Here is a 20,039-nt window from a genome sequence, read left to right as displayed (position 1 = left end):
GGAACAAAGTTGTTATTCTTGATAGTTGCATACAATAAAAATCTATGGAAATTTTGTCTAACCCAAACACTTACAAACTGATCCCACCGACAGATTCACGCGGGGAATGTGAAAATAACTAGGAAATTAAAAAAAACGAAAGAGTTTTTACTTCATAGGTGAATAAAATATTTTTTCCTGAAGTTTGTCCTGCTCTTAACTTTACGATAACCCAAAGATCCACGAAGATGGAATCCTTTTGCGTCCTATTGAGACTTGTTATAGCTTTCCAGATGCCAGATTCCCAAACGGTTGGCCGTCATATTTCGTCCACTATTGTGTAGGCAAAATTCACGCATAAAAAATTCAATTCAAAATATGAAAAAGTTAAACACATTTATATAAAAAAAAATCGACATAATTTTGGCTAGTTTCGATGCTAGCTCAATGTATATTTGTTATGACATTGGAAACTGTGAACTTGCTCTTCAAAGAAAACTAAAAGGCAGGATTTATCAAATTGACTACTAATCATTAGATACCGGCACATTTGCATATTTGCAATAACTTTTTTTTATATTTCCGATACATGAACCAATTTTTCATACAAACTATGGGTGTTCTGATGGGTAATAGCATTTCTACCTTTTTGGTCACTTTTTACATGGAGTTTATTGGAATCTCTGCTTTGAACAGCTTGCCTTTGAAGTATCCTGTCAGATGTTGGTTTGTTGACGACGTTAATTCTGTGTAGGATCATGGGAAGACGTCACTTAAGACTTTCTTGACACATCTTAAAAATTTAGATTCTAATCTTAGACCTGGAAGATAATCGTAAATTGCCGTTTCTTTACGTTTTGATTTTCCAAAAGAATCTCATTCCTGAGTTCTCCATTTATAAGAAATTTAGGTACTAGTGCATTAAACGGACACTTTTATATACTGTATATGGAATGTCAAACCTAGTGTGCAAATATATTTGCCCCCCCCCTCCCCCTAGTGCGCAGATATATAGCCCAAATTTGTTTAGAAACTATCATATAATCATCCAATTTTATTTCATTAGCATTAACCAAACTTGACTTCTTTAGCAGTATATAGAAGTGTCCGTATAATGCACCAGAACCAAAATTTGCACACAAACGGTAGGTATTATTATTTTTCTTCCAACTATTCTTTTAGTGTAAAAAGAGAAGTGATAATATCCTCAGTTGATTGAGTGCTACGGATACATTCTTAATTTCACTATTTCCCGCACCTTAAGAAGAATACCAATAGCTATTTAGGCGTTAAATGACGCGGTTCTTCTTAAAGTAAAGCGGGGGGGGGGGCAAGAGTACATTTTTTTATCGAATGGGTAATAGCAATAATAAATGTACGCATAATTTTGAGTCATAAGGGTCGGGAGGTGGAGAAAATTTTTAGTCTTTATTAGGTTCAGTCATCTTGGGATCATGCCATAGGTTGCATATACACCATTTCCCTTTTTACATCACTCTCTGAATAGGCTACTAAATCGATATTAATAAGTGTATATAACTGAGCTAAAATCTAAATGTAAAGGCAATATTACTGAAAACTGAAATGCCTGTATTTAGTTTAGCTAAAGATAAGAAAATCACATATTGTAGTAGGTGGAGTATCTTATATACCATTGTGAATTGATTGATACATTTGTGCTACTCATGTGCATTCTTATAGAAAAATTCAACGAGTCTTGCATGTTACTATTAAGCTGTGACCTTTAATTCTAGGTCATCCAAAGACAGCTCTGTTCATCTCCCACTGTGGAATCTCTAGTACATTAGAGGCGGTATATCATGCAGCCAAGGTTATTGCAATCCCAATCAGTTTGGATCAGGGAGAAAATGCACTAAGACTCAAAGATCTGGGTGTTTTAAATCACATTTTAGATCCTAGAGTTGCCAAAGCAGAAGATGTGGCTAAATTCATTGACAATGCTTTAGAGGATGACCGGTAAGACTACTTCCAAAGATAAAATCTCCAAAGATTTTCTCGTAATAAAAACAGTTGACCAATTAAACCCTTTTCCCCTTGAATTTTTTTATATTATATTCAAGAAAGAAAATCCAAATATTGACAAATGAATTGCTGAATTGCTTGATTTAACATACTTAGCTAAATGGGAAAAATTAATGCCATTTATCCTAGTAAAATATTTTGTGCGTTTTTTTTCAAGTTTGATATAATTTGCAAGAGGATCCGTAGGGCAATAATAATAAACTAAATAATTGCAACCATTGATAAATAATTAAGCATTTTATCATTACAATTACATTTGCAAGGAACCTAACCTATAATGCCTTAAATGTCAGAGTGGTTCTTTATATACTGATGATTATTCACAGGCACTTAATATTATCATAAAATTCAATCCAAACCACACTTATCAGTCATTCTTCATCATGTTTCACACGACCAAAGATGTTATCTCTTATATTCTCCAATGTTCCACAATCGTAATTCAAATAAAACACAATTTAATTCATGCAACCTTACCCAGCCACCATCTATGCTAACAATACATTGTCGAAGATTCTGCAACTTCTTTCTTTACTCACGATGTATAGATTTAATGTTCTCTTAAAAGATTTCCAACTCTTTTTTTTAATATTCCGAACATATCCTCTTCTTTCTTTATGAGGTTTTAGTCCCTTGGAAGACTAGGAGAGTTTACATGAGACCACAAGACATTATTTATATTGTTTTGATTCATTTTATTGTGTTTATTTTATATTCATTTTATTAAATATATTGTTTAGTTTAGATTATTACCACAAGACATTACCTATATTGTTTTATTTCCAAAAGCACATAATATATTTAAAAGCTTCAAATAGTTTCAACAGTATACAATAGTCTCGAAAGGATATAAATAGCCTTAGCAACAAGTATCGGACAATAGTATCGGTAAATATGTAGCTTCAAAAGTAGAGATCTTTGCAAAATAGCCTTGATCTTAACGTGAAATCACAAAGCAGGTTTTTTACACTAAATTGGAAAAATGAAGTAAGTAAAAATCACTTGTATGATTCTATTACTATATACAATTTAGTCCTGTTCCTGTATTGTCAATTTTAGTAATAAAAAGACCCAGACGAAAGATTAACTGAAATAACTGAAAAATTCCCTTTTCTTAAAAAAAGCATTTTGATAGGTCTTGAATTGCTACGCTTATAAAACAGCACTGTTGTCGGAGGCCCAATTATCATGACTGGTCGGCATCTGCCTTAGTCAAAGTTCAAATAATTTTCCAAGCGGAACTGGTATATAAGCTATATTTTTGAAATAATCTTTGGTTCAATGATTGTTTTTAAGCTGGATCTTTCTTTTTCCAGGTTAATGGAAAACGCAATCAAGTTCAGCCAATTGATGCGTGATTCTTTGATAGGCATCGAAGACACAACTATGAGACGAATTAACCAAGCTATCAAATACAGTGGACAGCACTTGAACATCCCTTCTTACAAACTGAATATATTTCAGTTCTATTGCTTAGATGTAGCATTATTTTTCCTAGTCCTAATTTTATGCTCCACAAAACTTTCCCTTACTTTATTTAAGAGAAGTTATCGATACTGGAGAATATTACCTGTAATCAAAGAAAAAGGTGAATGAGAAACCTTGCAATATATTTTGGAAATGTGAAAATCCCGGTTCGTGCTATTAGCAGAGGATATCCCAGTTTTTGAACCAGTCATGTAGAATTTTATAATGCCTGCAATTTTGTGTTTTGAACTTCATCCGTACCTGCGACATTTTACCTTGCAGGAAACATGTACCTCACCGTTCTACAAAAATTATTCTAGATAGAATACTAGAAGTGTTACTCTACCTTAAAATGCATCTGAGAGATATGAAGACAATCCTAAACAAAATCGTGCTCGCTGGTGATCTGTGTTTTGTTCAGTCTTCTTCGGAGACTTTCCAATCATTTAATGAAAAGTTATCAAAGATCAGGTACCACCCTTCCTGACTGCAGCTACTGTACCGGGCCCTACCCAGAACAGTTAGAATTTAATCCTTTCATATATATATATATATATATATATATATATATATATATATATATATATATATATATATATATATATATATATATATATATATATATATATATATATATATATATATATATATATATATATATATATATATATATATATATATATATATATATATATATATATATATATATATATATATATATATATATATATATATATATATGTTTTCAGATGGAGCCTTTGTATCTAAAAAAACCCTTTTAGACTTTACTTCTGGAGACATGCTGTATTGGAACAACTATTAAAAATGGCAGGGTAGGAATAGCCAATTCGTGGACCCAGTGTTAAAATGATAAAATATATCCTCAAATAAATATCTTGGCATATTCCTGTATTTTTCCAGAACACACAAACCACTATAGATTAATTCTAGTGGGTCACGATGCATGAGATCCAGACCAATGGTTCAGGCATACACAAGGGAGGGCTTCCGGGCTCGTTCCTTTTCACATCTCGAACGGTTCCTATTCTATATAATTCTGTTTTTATATATAGTTTTTCTATATCTAGAGTTATTGAATCTCCCACCCAAAAAAAGTAACTCAGGCCAATAGTAACTCAGGCACTGAAACTTACAAAGGGTTAAAGAAATGCGAATTTCCTCCAAGAAACTCATCTCGATGCATATATGTATGTTAAAAAGACTCATTGTTCTAGTTCAAGTGAAATTGTGTATTATCTTCGTTCTGTTATCATTTTGTCACTTTTCTTTCTTTTTTTTTCTGTTTCACTTGCAGTATCTGTTTTATTTGCAGATATTTGGATCAAGAAATTTTGACGCAGTTATTCTAAAGAATTTTTGTGATTGTTCCATAATAAATATCGTTTGTACATTTATGTACTTTAAGTAAGAGAAGATAGATTCGGTTTGTATATCCAAGGAAGTTGGCTTATTATCACCACCACAGGTTCTTAACCAAGGATATAAAAACTGCAAAACAAAAAGGGTTGCTTAAAGAGAGAAAGAAAAAAAGAAGGAAAGAGAGAGAGAAAAAAGAGAAGAGAGACAGAGAGAGTTGAAGATCCGTTGAAGTTGTGGAGTCACTCTATTTGATCCAATCTCGTAGATATGCGTTGCAAACACTACGATCCAATGATTTTATTTCGTTTTAAGTTTCAGCTTTCCTCTTTACTTCTATTGGAATAGCTGTGTTCTTAAAAAATCAATTTTTGTTTGTTTTGAGGATAAAAAAAAAATATAAAGAATAAACCTTACAGAAAGATCTTTGTCTAACTTAAGCGGAGAAACTAAAGAAACCAATATTATAAGATATTCTACGCTGTTCTTCTCTTAAAATTTTATCGACAGCATTTCTAAGTCTTCACAAGCACCATAGTGGGAGAAAACTCATTTTTTACACTATCAACATATGGGCCTTATTACTTTTCAATCCTTTTAGCGCTGTCTCCAATTATTGCTCGCAAAATAAATGTTCCTTCATTTTCAATTTGTCTTGTAGATATGTATAGCAAACAGTAAGACTCATTAATTTTATTTCACTTGTAGTTACAGCTTTACTTTTCTATCGGAAAAGTTGCATTCTTAAAAAAATATATTTTTTTTTTTTTTAAGGATAACAAAAATTTAAATAATAAACTTTAAAGACAGATCCTTGTCCAACTTTAGAGGAGAAACTAAAGCAACCAATATGAAAACATATTCTACGCTGTTCTTCTCCGAAAATTTTATCAACAGCATTTCTAAGTCTTCACAGCCACCATAGTAGGAAAAAACTCATTTCCTACACTATCAACATATGGGCCTTATTACTTTTCAATCCTTTTAACGCTGTCTCCAATTATTGCTCGCAAAATAAATGTTCCTTCATTTTCAATTTGCCTTGTAGATATGTATTGCAAACACTAAGACGCATTAATTTTATTTCACTTTTAGTTTCAGCTTTACTTTTCTATCAAAAAAGCTGCATTCTTAAAAAAATCAATTTTTGTTTGTTTTAATTATAAAACAAAAATTTAAAGAATAAACTATACAGAAAGATCCTTGTACAACTTGAGCGGAGAAACTAAAGCAACCAATATTAAAACATATTCTAAGCTGTTCTTATCCGAATATTTTATCAACATCATTTCGAAGTTATCATAACCACCATAGTAGGAAAAAACTCATTTCCTACACTCTCAACAGATGGGCCGCATTACTTTTAACTCTGTCTCTAATTATTGCTCGCAAAATAAATGTTCCTTCATTTTCAATGTGTCTAGTAGATATGCATTGTGTAAGGTTGCCCCTACTTAACAGGGCTAATAAATTTGGTAGCGTGATACAAACTGAGGCGTTGGGTAAGAATCGGTACTCAGAATTCAGTGACAACTGATTTTATTTATAAAATAAGATAAAATAAAAAATATTCTAATTCTATCTATGTTGACTATTTCCAACCCTCTTCTAAGGTCAAATGATCTACTTGTTCAAATCCACCAATGTATACCGAAAAGAAAAAGATTAAGTTAATCCTAAGCTAACGAATGTTTCAACTTAAAGGGGTTCATTCTTAATTCTCTGTCGAGGTCACTTACTAACGATATAGATCTGTCCGACATATGTAGTAACCCTTCATTTTTTTCCGTTAAATAATCTACCTGATGAAGAATGTTTTCTACATTTTCTTCCGTAGCTAGTCCTGTGACCCATCCTATTGTTTTTCCCAAAAGTGGTAAAAGACTTCGTTTGTTTCGATTTGTATTATCTGTCATTAATGATTCTAATATTTTGAGAATTCTATTTCCTTCACTTAATTCTAAATCTAATAGTTTGCACTTACCTATTACATATTCCTCTAGGTCATGTATTTCTCTTAGTTCTGTGAAATTCTTTTTTCCCTTTTCTAAGTCCATATTGACTATTTGTTCCATAATTTTAATATTTTCAATATTTGAAATAATCAAATTCAGATCGTCTAAATCAGATCTGAGGCTTTCCCTAGAAAAAACGTTCCTTTTATTTTCGGTCCAAAACAAAGCGTAGCCTTTAAAAAATTAAAAACAGAATTATTAAATACAAATAGTTTTTTTTAGAATTTCCAGATAAAGACTAAGAAGTTTATCTTTTTACAGATACCTCGGAAAAAAGCATAGCTTCAATTCCAGTGCAACAATGCGAAACAACAGATAGATTTCGAATAGTGGCAACCTATTCGAAGGTTCTTAGTGGTGCAGCCTCAAGGTTTGATAACCACAACAGGGAACTTTTTGCCTTAGTACAAAGTCTAAAGCACTTCCAAAAAGGATATTTATGGGCCGCGAGAACTCACATATTTGTAGACTGTGCTGCACTAACATATCTTAAAAGATCAAAGGATCTTCACTCAAGATTATATAGAATTGCGGTTCTATTGGGCAACGATTTGTATACATATCACCACATTAGTACCAGTAGGAACCCTGCAGACTATTTGAGTCGCCCTAGTTCACAATTTGTTAAGGAAAATAGATCAATTAATCTTGATGAGTTAGAAGTAGAATATTTGGCCCTATTAGGTGACGAGGAACCGATTGATTTTTTTGGGATTGGTAAAGAAGAGATGAGGGGATTTCAATTAGAAGACCCTGAAATTAAGGTGGCAATTGATGAAAAAATAAAATTAAAAAATACACTCTTAAGCTTAAAATATCCTCCTGATACAAATAAAAATAATGAAAGGTCTAAGGAGGGTAGAAATGAATAGTCGAGCCAGACTGGTTTGACCAGGCCCTATGAGGGATGTGAGTCAAATGCGGGTAGCTCAAACAGTCCCGGAGTTATCATACAATCGAAATGGGATGAATTCAGTGGTAAAACTGAAAAGGAGTTACCTTCTATAAGAGGGAACAAGCCTGGGTACAGGGATAGATGCCTAACCTCTGGGACTATCCACGGCAAACTGAAAGAGGTAAAAGTAAAGGGCAGTACGACTGCGTGTGTTACTGACAGCAGGTCAATTTTAGAGGGGAGTGAAATTGAACCCTCTAAAGGACAAGTTCTGATGGTGGAGCTTGCCAAGACCAGAACTACTGTAGAAGTTACTGGCACTAAGGATAATCGGGCTGAATCCCAAACGTCCAGGGATTCAGACACGGAGAGGGACGAGCCGTTATGGACACGACAACCCCGGGAGATGGAGCTTGCAGACTAAGACTAAAGAAAGGGTCATTAGCATGAACAATTGGGCTGGGTCATGGATACCCACAGTCCTAGACACCAAGAGGGGTAAGCCAAAGGAATAATTTCCAAAATTTGACGTTTCGGGCAGAGCTCAAATTAACAACAGACCAGAAACTTCAAATTTTGGGGAAGGGAATCCTTTTGTTGTGAAATGGTTAAGAGATCTTCAGTTGATCCTAGTGGAAGGAATATTGTATGCAATAGACGACTCAGAAAAAAGGAAACAGATGCATCAATTTAAAATCATCCTACCAAAAAAACTAATTAGGGGAATCATTAATCTTATGCATACGAGCCTTTTCCTAGGAGCACACATGGGGACTGTAAAAACTTTGAATAAGTTAAAACAAAGTTGTATTTTTGAAAATATGTACTGCCAAGTTGAGGAGGCGGTAAAGAATTGTGATCTATGTTTAAGGAGGAATAAAGTTAGCAATATATATCCTAAATTGAGAGAAAGTATTTTCCCTGACCACCCATTCTATATCTGGTCAATGGATACCACGGGAAAATTACAGCTTTGCGCTAATGGTGACCAATATATAATTATTGCGGTAGAGCATTTCACTAAGTACACAGTGATAGCGCCAGCCAAAGACCTCAGGTCAAAATCAATGATGGAATTTATAGTAAAGGAAATCATATCCCATTTTGGAAATATGGAAATCCTACTGTCTGATAATGCCACATGCTTTACGAGTAAAACCTTTAATGAAATGGCCAAAGAATTAGGATTCAAAATTATACATTCATCACGAAAGAACCCCCAATTAAATGAGCTAGTAAAAAACGGAGCAGAACGCGTAAAAAGAGTACTAAAGCGCTACCATAATGAGACGCAATGAGAAAATTGAATTAAATTTTAAGCATTTATACAATCAGCGTCAAACCCTAGTAGAGATGCTAGCAGGAAATACGAGTATACACCCTTTTTTCTACTACTCGGTCTCTAAGCGGAATCAGTATAATCTATCTAATCAGTATCTAATCTCGTTCAAGAGGTATTTGTCAGCCGACAAATATGTATAAACGAATTAAAAAGGGCCCAAAAAGGTCAAGCGGCACAATACAACAAAAAAATATTGGAAATCGAAATATTCCCTAATAATTTAGTGTATGTTCATCGAAAAATTATTCATATAGGGGACCTTATCTAGTGTTATCGGAATCATATAAAAACGTCTTTTTGCTACAAGAATTAAAATCTGTAAACGCTGGTTGTTAAATATAAGAAAACTTAAAAAGATAAACGACCACGAGGAACAAATAGTCAATAAGGACTTAGAAAAGGGAAAAAAGAATTTCACAGAACTAAGAGAAATACATGACCTAAGGGAATATGTAATAGGTAAGTGCAAATTATTAGACTTAGAATTAAGTGAAGGAAATAGAATTCTCAAAATATTAGAATCATTAATGACAGATAATACAAATCGAAACAAACGAAGTCTTTTACCACTTTTGGGAAAAACAATAGGATGGGTCACAGGACTAGCTACGGAAGAAAATGTAGAAAATCTACCTGATTCTTCATCAGGTAGATTATTTAACAGAAAAAAATGAAAGGTTACTACACATGTCGGACAGATCTATATCGTTAGTAAGTGACCTCGACAGAGAATTAAGAATGGAAAGAAACAAAAGCTGAGAAATTTTGGGAAGGACCTCCAAGAGAATTATTGAGTATATATAAAAGGAAATTAATGAAATAAATTTCCTAAAATTACAGATAAACAAAGAAATAACAAAAAGTTCTATCCAAATAAAAAAGCTAGTAAAGAAAATAGAAACAGTAATTCTTTCTATTCTTGAAGGAGAAAATAAAAGTTTACCACTCATTATCACAGATCCGGCCGACAAGCTTAGGACAATTTTTGAAATTAAACACTCGCTACCAATAGGTTACAGCATATCGGTTCATTACAGATGATACGGCTTACTGGAAGTTTATAAATCGACTAGCTGCAATGTGGCGACACAACAATTGAAATTGTTGGTTATTTGTGATTTTTCTATATCAAATAAGCAAGATGGGTTCAGAATGTTCGAAATGTTTAACATTCCGTTCCCAGCGTCAAACACTTCGTATTTCTTTCAAATAGAAAATGAGTTCATATTTTTTGGGTTAAGTAAAGATCAAACGAGATATTTTTTAGAAGATGACAATATAGAAAAAAGATGTAATTTAAAGAGTATACCACTATTGTGCAACCCCCAATTTATTATTAGAAGCACACAAATGAACTACTGCTGTTTAGCAAACTATATAGAAAATAATGCATTAATTAATAAAGAGTGCCAAACCAAAATTATAAAGGAAAATAAAATCTTAATCCAAAGAATTGGAAGGGAAAAATATATAATCACAACTCCTTTCAAAGAAGAAATGCGAATACATTTCGAATGTAAAACAGAGAAAAACAGTAAATTCACATGTATAAAAGGCAGCTCGATAGCGAAATTGCCAGATGAATGTTGTCTAACTGTAGAAATATTAAAAATGAACAGCATTTATAGGGTACAGATTACTAAGGAATTGGCACCTTTAAATATATCGATAATTAGCCTAGAAGGAAACCTCTACATAGCTGGTATAAAAAACGAATGGAGCAAAGGATTTGAAGATTTAATCTCTATATATTTTCAGAACAACACCAAGACGCAGATTGGCATAGCTGAGCTAAGAAAAATGCACATTTCCTTAAAGGACGAAAAGGGAAGGAAAACGGCTAGCTATTGGACATTTTTTTTCAATACCCTTAATCTATTTCTATCTTTATTAGGACTAGTCTCTATTGGAATTATATTTAAAACATTGAGAAAACTATGGTTAGACTATAGGAAACAAAAGTCTTAAGGATTCCACGTAAATGTAGATCAGGAAGAGATTGAACTAAATTGATTCTTAGCAAGTTATAGTTTCATTAAGAAAAAATAACTGTACTAAGAATTTTAAGTGTGGGAGGTTGTAAAAATGTGGGAAAGCCATCATAACCTGAATAAATTGTAAACATAGCAAAGTATGACTTTTGCGTAATGATAAGAGTAACGAAGTATTAATTTTCTTTGTGTAAGGAAACAAACAACATTAGCTAGATTTTGAACAATTGTACCCTTGACTCAACAAGGACCATAAAATGCAAATACAAATACAAATAGCGGACTGCCGTTTCAAACTCGAGGTTTAAAGGACAATATATTACTTAATTTGAATCGCATGACCGAAAACAGGGTTTTTTTTAATAGAGAAAGCGAAAACTAGCTTTTGAAAAAAGAACTATTATTAGGATGACATCAAACTGGTCTCTGACCAATGCCAGGAAAGAAGAACAAAATAGATAGAAATTAAAATAGAGATTGAGGAACGAAAACAAGGTAGTCTTTTTTTGGAAACCGAACAAAGAGTAAGTTTTTACTTTGTAATAATGATAAGCTACCACTGTCTGTCTGAAATTCTCCTTGGGGATAAAAGTTTGAAGATAAAGGTTAAAATAAGAAGAAAAACCTCTAAAAGGCTTTCTGTCACTTGAAAATAATTTTAATACGTATATATGAGAAATTGATGATTTGGAACTTATAGTTTAATTAGTATTCCCATCTAGTCAGGACTTGAGCAACTTGGACAAAACAGCATTTTTTAAGGTTAGAATAAGCCAAATTAAATTTCTTCCCAGAAATTTAAGCTTTGAATAACTGAGAGTTTAAGAAGGAAAGAAACCTCAACCAAGAAGAGAAAGTAGAGAGCCACTTGGGCTTCCTCCTTTCAGCCCAGAGTCCCTTGATACTTAGCTTGACTTTCTCAAAACCTTATATCCGAAAATTGTAATTTTCAGACCCTGAAAGTGCTTAAACCCCCCCCCCCCCTTTGTGCAATCTTCAGACGTTTATACGAAGAGGAACACCGTTTCCTTTTTAATCATTCTTTAATTTCGTTAACCCCGTACTGCTTGTTTATACAAAGGTGACCTTAATGTTTATACAGGTAGGTTTAAGGGAAAAGGGAACAATATTACCAGCTTAAGAATTTCTAAACCTTTATGTCCAGATATTTTCAATTAAGTTTCCCTGCTAAAATTAAAGCTTAATAAAGATCAAAGGAATATACAATCTTATCAAGAAATAATAAAAGAATCTCTTGGTTTAAGTTAATGGAAATTGGAATTAAAAGCAAGTACGGTTATTCTTAGCTCAGCACAAAAATACCTTGACTAAAGGATGTTTATAACCCAGAACTCAAGCCTTGACTAGCTGTTCAAGTGTAACCCCTTTAAGTTGAAACATTCGTTAGCTTAGGATTAACTTAATCTTTTTCTTTTCGGTATACAAGGGTGGATTTGAACAAGTAGATATGACCTTAGAAGAGGTTTGTAAATAGTCAACATAGATAGAATTAGAATATTTTTCAATTATCATATTTTATAAATAAAATAAGTTCTCACTGAATTCTGAGTACCGATTCTTACCCAACGCCTCAGTTTGTATTACACTACCAAATTTATTAGCCCTGTTAAGTAGGAGCAACCTTAAACATCCATAAGTTATATTCTTTTTGCTACTTGATCCGTTTAGCGACCTTCTCTCCCTCCTAGCCAATCAACCACCTTTTGTTAAAAGTAGTTTCTTTCCAGTCTTTCAAGGACTTGAAAAACTGGTCTAAATTTCGGCTTTACATATCACGGGTTCAAAGTTCGTTTGATTCTTGGACAAAGAGTGTCACTAAAAGATTTATGGTTAGTTACGCAAAGAGAAGTTATTTCAAATTCAAGCTAATTTGAAATTGTCGCTATATTTCTGGTCTATGAAGCTAAAGAGAATTCCAAGCTTTAATAAAATTGAGTTACGAAATTTACACAAAATAAGGCCTCCTTACAATCTCCCCCACTTAAAATCTTAGTATAATTTTTGTTTTGAAAAGGAATAAACAGAAGGAAACACAAATTTACTAATATCTAGTGTAGCTCAATTTCTCCTTATACTACTTCTAAATTGAACCCCTGAGACTTTTAGTCTCTATAACCTGTATATAAATTTCTTAATTTTCTGAATATCAGTCCTACTGAAAGAAATCCTATTATATATATAAAGAGTGTAAAAATGTTATACGTGATGTCCAATATGTTGTTACATCTTTCCTTTTCTTCTTGTAAGGAAACTCGCATTTGCCTCCCTTCATCTAGGCCAATGGTTGAACTAAACCTATTCTAAAAGCAAATAAAAGTTAAATATTCAGTTTCGTCTTCCTAATGTAGTAGAACTTATGCAAAGTTCTCAGCCAGAATCCTTATGAGCTCATGCAGATATTTTTAATCTACGGTTTTTTTTTTTTTGTAATTTCGCGGCATCCGAAATCAACCCCCAGCTCTTGTATTGATAAGCACAGATAAATCGACTCTTTGATTACTTTAAGTTTAAAATTTAGCACATCTTTAATCAAAAGAAGATATATTAATTGACCTCTACGAATAGCTAAATGCTATTTTCTTATTTGGGCCTTTTCAAACTTTATTCACAATTTTTTTTCAAATTATAATTGAATACTCGAAAAAGTATTTAAAGGTGCCAAAAGGTCTAGTATCAATGGAAGACTTGAAAAATCAAGGACAAATACATTCTACGCTGAAAGGAAAAAAAATATGTACCCGTTCTTTATTTTTAAACAAATTACGAGTTATGAAAATTTCGAATCTTTCGAATATTCTGAATTCATCTCCTTTGTTGGAGACAGAAATCACAAATTATTACTATTTTAAGTTATTGTATGGCTGTATTATAAGAAGTCTCTTATATAATTTCTATAATTCTTATCCTTTATTTGACGGATATTTTAAATCCTATCGGCAGTGCCTTTTATATTCAGCAATATTCTGAATCCTATGGGCAATGCTATTTAGTTTTATCATTGTTCCTTAGATGGTCCTACTACTATATTTTTACCAATGTGCATTGGTCACCATTCGCGCTAAGTCGCCTTTTTTCTGTGGTATCACTTTACCGAATGTGAAAAGATCATAAGGGAAAATATTATCCCTAAAGAGTGGGGTAAATAACGCTAACTTTAACTCTTCTCAAACAGAGTTCATCATTCTTTACTGCCTTTTTATTTGGATAGAACCTTTTGTTATTTCTTAGTTTATCTGTAATATTAGGAAATTTATTTCATTAATTTCTATTTATATATGCTCGATAACGCTCTTGGACATTCTTAACACAATTGTTAGGCTTTTTTTCTTCTCTATTATTAATTATCTATCTAGTTCACTTAATAAAGATATCTATCTGTCCTACATGTGTATTAACCTTTCATTTTTTTCCTTTAAATAACCTACCTGATGAAGAACGTTTTCTAACTTTTCTTCCGTAGCTAGTCCTTTGACCCATCCTATTGTTTTTCCCAAAAGTGGTAAAAGACTTCGTTTGTTTCGATTTGTATTATCTGTCATTAATGATTCTAATATTTTGAGAATTCCATTTCCTTCACTTAATTCTAAGTGTAATAATTTGCACTTATCTATTACATATTCCTTTAGGTCATGTATTTCTCTTAGTTCTGTGAGATTCTTTTTTCCCTTTTCTAAGTCTTTATTGACTATTTGTTCCTCGTGGTCGTTTATCTTTTTAAGTTGTCTTATATTTACCAACCTGCGTTTACAGATTTTAATTCTTGTAGCAAAAAGACGTTTTTATATGATTCCGATAACACTAGACAAGGTCCCCTATATGAATAATTTTTTGATGAACTTTCTTGGATTACATACACTAAATTATTAGGGAAGATTTCGATTTCCAATATTTTTTTGTTGTATTGTGCCGCTTGACCTTTTTGGGCCCTTTTTAATTCGTTTATACATATTTGTCGGCTGACAAATACTTCTTGAACGAGATTAGATACCCATTCATCTTCTGAATAGAAACCCTCCCTCGGATTAGAAACAATGTTATCAAATACTGATTTCGCTTCGAAACCATGTAGTAGGAAAAAAGGGTGTATATTTTCTGCTAGCATCTATACTAGTGTTTGATGCTAATTGTATGAATGGTAAGAATTCACTCCAATTTCCTCTATGTATCTCATCGTGGTAGTGAGTTAGTATTCTTTTTATATATTTTACTCTGTTTTCTGCTAATCCATTAGATTGGGGGTTCCTTGGCGATGAATGTATAATTTTGAATCCTAATTCTTTGGCCATTTCATTAAAGGTTTTACTCGTAAAGCATGTGACATTATCAGACAGTAGGAAATCCACAGTTCCAAAATGGGATATGATTTCCTTTAATATAAATTCCATCATTGATTTTGACCTGAGGTCTTTGGCTGGTGCTATCACTGTGTACTTAGTAAAATGCTCTACCGCAATAATTATATATTGGTCACCATTAGCGCAAAGTTGTAATTTTCCCGTGGTATCCATTGACCAGATATGGAATGGGTGGTCAGGGAAAATACTTTCTCTCAATTTAGGATATATATTGCTAACTTTATTCCTCCTTAAACATAGATCACAATTCTTTACCGCCTCCTCAACTTGGCAGTACATATTTTCAAAAATACAACTTTGTTTTAACTTAATCAAAGTTTTTACAGTCCCCATGTGTGCTCCTAGGAAAAGGCTCGTATGCATAAGATTAATGATTCCCCTAATTAGTTTTTTTGGTAGGATAATTTTAAATTGATGCATCTGTTTCCTTTTTTCTGAGTCGTCTATTGCATACAATATTCCTTCGAATGGGATCAGCTGAAGATCTTTTAACCATTTCACAACAAAAGGGTTCCCTTCCACTAAGTTTGAAGTTTCCGGTCTGTTACTAATTTGAACTCTGCCCGAAACGTCAAATTTTGGAAATTCTTCCTGTGGCTTACCCCTCTTGGTGTCTAGGTCTGCGGGTATCCCAGACCCAGCCCAATTATTCATACTAGTGACCCTTTCTTTAGTCCTAGTCTGCAAGCTCCATCACCCGGGGTTGTCGTGTCCATAACGGCTCGTCCCTCTCCGTGTCTGAATCCCTGGACGTTTGGGATTCAGCCCGATTTTCCTTAGTGCCAGTAACTTCTACAGTAGTTCTGGTCTTGGCACGCTCCACCATCAGAACTTGTCCTTTAGAAGGTTTAATTTCTCTCCCCTCTAAAATTGACCTGCTGCCAGTACGCATGCGTACTGCCCTTTACTTTTACCTCTTTCAGTTTGCCGTGGATAGCCCCAGAGGTTAGGCATCTACTCCTGTACCCAGGTTTGTTCCCTCTTATAGAAGGAAACTCCTGTTCAGAATTACTACTGAATTCATCCCATTTCGATGGTATGATAGCTCCGGGAATGTTTGAGCTACCTGCATTTAACTCACATCCCTCACAGGGCCTGGTCAAACCAGTCTGGCTCGACTATTCATTTCTACCCTCTTTAGACTTTTCATTATTTTATCTGTATCCTGGGGGGATTTTAAGCCTAAGAGTGTATTTTATAATCTTATTATTTCATCAATTGCCACCTTAATTCCAGGGTCTTCTAATTGAAATCTCCTCATCTCTTCTTTACCAATCCCAAAAAAATCAATCGGCTCCTCGTCACCTAATAGGGCTAAATATTCTACTTCTAACTCATCAAGATTAATTGATCTATTTTCCTTAACAAATTGTGAACTAGGGCGACTCAAATAGTCTGCAGGGTTCCTACTGGTACTAATGTGGTGATATGTATACAAATCGTTGTCTAATAGAACCGAAATTCTATATAATTTTGAGTGAAGATCCTTTGATCTTTTAAGATAAGGTAAAATTCTTTGTCTTTATCAGGAAATTCTAAAAAAAATACTATTTGGATTTAATAATTCTGTTTTTAATTTTTCAAAGGCTACGCTTTGTTCTGGGCCAAAAATAAAAGGAACGTTTTTTCTAGTTAGTCGAATTAAAGGTTCGGCTAATTTTGCGTAATTATGATAGAATCCCCTGTAATAACCTGTTAAGCCCAGAAATGACCTAATTCCTTTGACGTCACTTGGTGGTTCTAATTTCTTTATAGCTTCTAATTTTTGTGCTTGTGGTTTAACTCCTTTTGTGGAGACCCGAAACCCTAACAAGTCACATTCTTCCGAAAAAAATTGAGATTTATCAATATTAAGCCTTAGATTAAATTTTATAGCCTGTTTTAAAGTTAGTTCAATATGTTTCAAATGTTCTTCAAAGTTCCTTGACGTATGTATTGTCAAGTCATCTACGTAAATTGATAAAAATGAAGAAAATTCTGGTCCATAAACCTGATTTAAAAGTTCAACAAAAGAGAGGGGTGAGTAAACTGATCCTTGTGGCACGCGTTTAAATACATAAGAAATCCCCTTATTTGAGAAACTAAAATATTTTTGGCTTTCTTCAGCTAAGTTACAGTGACTAAATCCATTTCTAATATCAATAGTTGAAATGAATTTGGTTTTATTAGATAGATCAGAGATGACCTCTGAAATTCTTCGAATACCCCACTGTGAGTCTTTTATCGCCTTATTTATTGATCTTAAATCTATGAGGAACCGACTATTACTTTCATCCCACAAGTTTTTTGGTGGAATTTTCCCATCCTTTCCTGGTTTTCCTATACAAAATATTGGAGCTGTATATTCAGAACGTCTTATTTCAATTATTCCTACTCTCACCATTTCGTTTATGTGTTTTTGTAAGCATTCTGTCATTAAAAATGGCAAAGGGAATTGTTTGACACACTTAATAGGTATATCCGGGTCTATTTTTACCTTATATCCTGGAAGGTCATTTTGCCCTACATCATAAGGTCCAGTTGCAAAGGCTCGTTTCAATTTTAATAAGACTGTCTCTACTATTTGTTTTCTTTCAGAACTTAGCGGACCCGTTTTAATTCTATTTAAAAATTCGCCGTCTTCCCATCCTATTTCATCCTTCTCTATAGAGAGGGATTCCTATCTATTTTCTGTTACTCCTGCTGCTAAGAGAGTTACATTCGTTAAATATTCATTGTTTATAATCTTATATGAACCAACGGTTTTACCTCGTGGTAAGTTTAGAGGTTCATCGCTCGTATTAAAATAAACTATTTTTATTGCATTGTTATAAGTTTCACATAGCGACGGAGATAAGTGTAATTGTGTCTGAATATTCGGGGTAAACATTATAGTGTCGCCGTGAGCTACAAAGGGTACTGAGTGATTTGACAATTTGGCCTTAATGATTTTGAAACAATTGGCCTGAATACAGACCTGTTTTGCTACATATGTTAATCTCCTTTCCGAAATTTTTTCCGTGAAAAACGCAAGGGAGTTTATTTCCTCCGTACCTGTATATCCTAAAGAGATTTTATTATATTTTAAATTCAACGTACAATCTAGTTTGTTAAAGATATCATATCCTATAATTACGTCAAATTTCAAGTCTGGAACGACTAAAAATTTCCAAAATAATCTTTCATTCCGTTTTGCCTCATTTGTAATGCAGAGTGGTACATTTATCTCTACTATTAGTGGTAAAGTCTCTCCACTTAAAGATTTCACGTTTCGGGAGGATGGTTTGAGGCGTCTACGAACCTCTACTGGAAATTTTTGAAGTATATCTTCCTTTAACAAACTTCTTTGACACCCGCTATCTACAAAACGTTTTACAAAATTTTGGTCTGCTATTTTAGCAGTCCACATAAATGGGAAAGAACTTGGTTCAGTTTTATTTTCCTGCAACGCACTAAAACAAATATCTTCATTTTGGTTAGAAGGAGGGTTTGTGATTTTATTTTCAGGCTTGGGACATACCTCCTCTAAGTCCTGCCTGATTAGTTTTTTTTTCTCAATAGGATTTAGTGCCATACATTTGTCTGCACTATGCCCGAATTCTTGACACCTTATACATGCTAGACTTTTCGAACAATCCTTACGATAATATCTGGGTATTCCCCAATTCGTTCACTTTGGGACATTGCAATTCACTTTCATGCGTCCTAGTCTCCCACAATTAAAGCATTTCCCATTATAATTGCCCTTGTTTTTATATTCTACTCTGTGATTAACTCCCGGTTCTTTAGCTGAATTTCTGTCTCTTGAGTCTACTACTGCTGCTCCCAGGGACATATCTGGGGGCTCTCTATATATTAAATCTATTGCTTTGAATCTTTTTGCAAGTGTTAATAATTCATCTTGGTTCTCTGAGGCCTTAGATTGTTCTAATACCCCTCCCATTGGAAGAGAGGATGTCATCCTTAAAATCACTCAGCGTAATGTCGTTTTCTCTTACGCCAGGAGGAGGTTTTTTATGATCTATTGCCCTTCTCCTGGTCCATAATTGAAATTGGTGTACTAGTTCTGACGGCATTTTTTTCAGAGGGCAGCTCTCGTAGTTTTTAAGCAGCTGGATTTTAATGTAAAAAAGCTTCTTTTAGAAGTCTTTCTAATTGGTCTAAATCCCTTATTTTGGGAATATCTAAACTTGTTGCGAATCTTTGTATCTCTCCTCTTGTATAACAGATAGCTTGATTTATCATAGCAATATCATCTTTCCCTAAACTCCTCTGTATTTGTTTAAGTGTGATAATCCATGAATGGATTTTATTTGGATATGTTAGTGCCGAAACAGGGGGCGCTTGCACCACAATTAGGTTTTGAAGTCGGTTTTTTACTGTAACGTCTACGTAGTGCTCTTCTAGAGCGTTTATTTTAGCTTGTGCGTTCTCTTCTACTCTTATTCTCTCCTCTTGCGCGTTTCGTAGTGCAATTTCTAATTCCTTAATTTTGTTTCCATTGAAACTCATGATGGATCTATTCTTTTCAATTCTTATTGTTGGAAAAGTTTTGATTCCTTATAGTGCTTTTAA

General features: G+C 33.5%; 1 protein-coding gene across 3 annotated transcripts in view; it reads left to right on the top strand.

The window, feature by feature from the left end:
- LOC148943582 (UDP-glucuronosyltransferase 2B17-like) overlaps positions 1–4,009 on the top strand; it is a 132,688-nt gene extending 128,679 nt beyond the window's left edge. For all 3 annotated transcript variants that reach the window (XM_089101531.1, XM_089101530.1, XM_089101533.1), the window contains 2 exons: positions 1,734–1,956; positions 3,339–4,009. In XM_089101531.1, the coding sequence (XP_088957657.1) occupies positions 1,734–1,956; positions 3,339–3,618 (503 nt within the window). In that variant the 3' untranslated portion in view covers positions 3,619–4,009. The remainder of the gene's footprint in view (positions 1–1,733; positions 1,957–3,338) is intronic.
- The last annotated feature ends 16,030 nt before the right edge of the window (positions 4,010–20,039 follow it).

This window comes from Artemia sp. Qi Xiang Cuo, chromosome 15 (assembly GCF_049724085.1).
Source record: "Artemia sp. Qi Xiang Cuo chromosome 15, ASM4972408v1, whole genome shotgun sequence".
In the NCBI taxonomy this organism is placed as follows: Eukaryota; Metazoa; Arthropoda; class Branchiopoda; order Anostraca; family Artemiidae; genus Artemia; species Artemia sp. Qi Xiang Cuo.
Note: the sequence above shows the minus strand (reverse complement) of the source record. Positions and strands in the feature narration are given on the sequence as shown.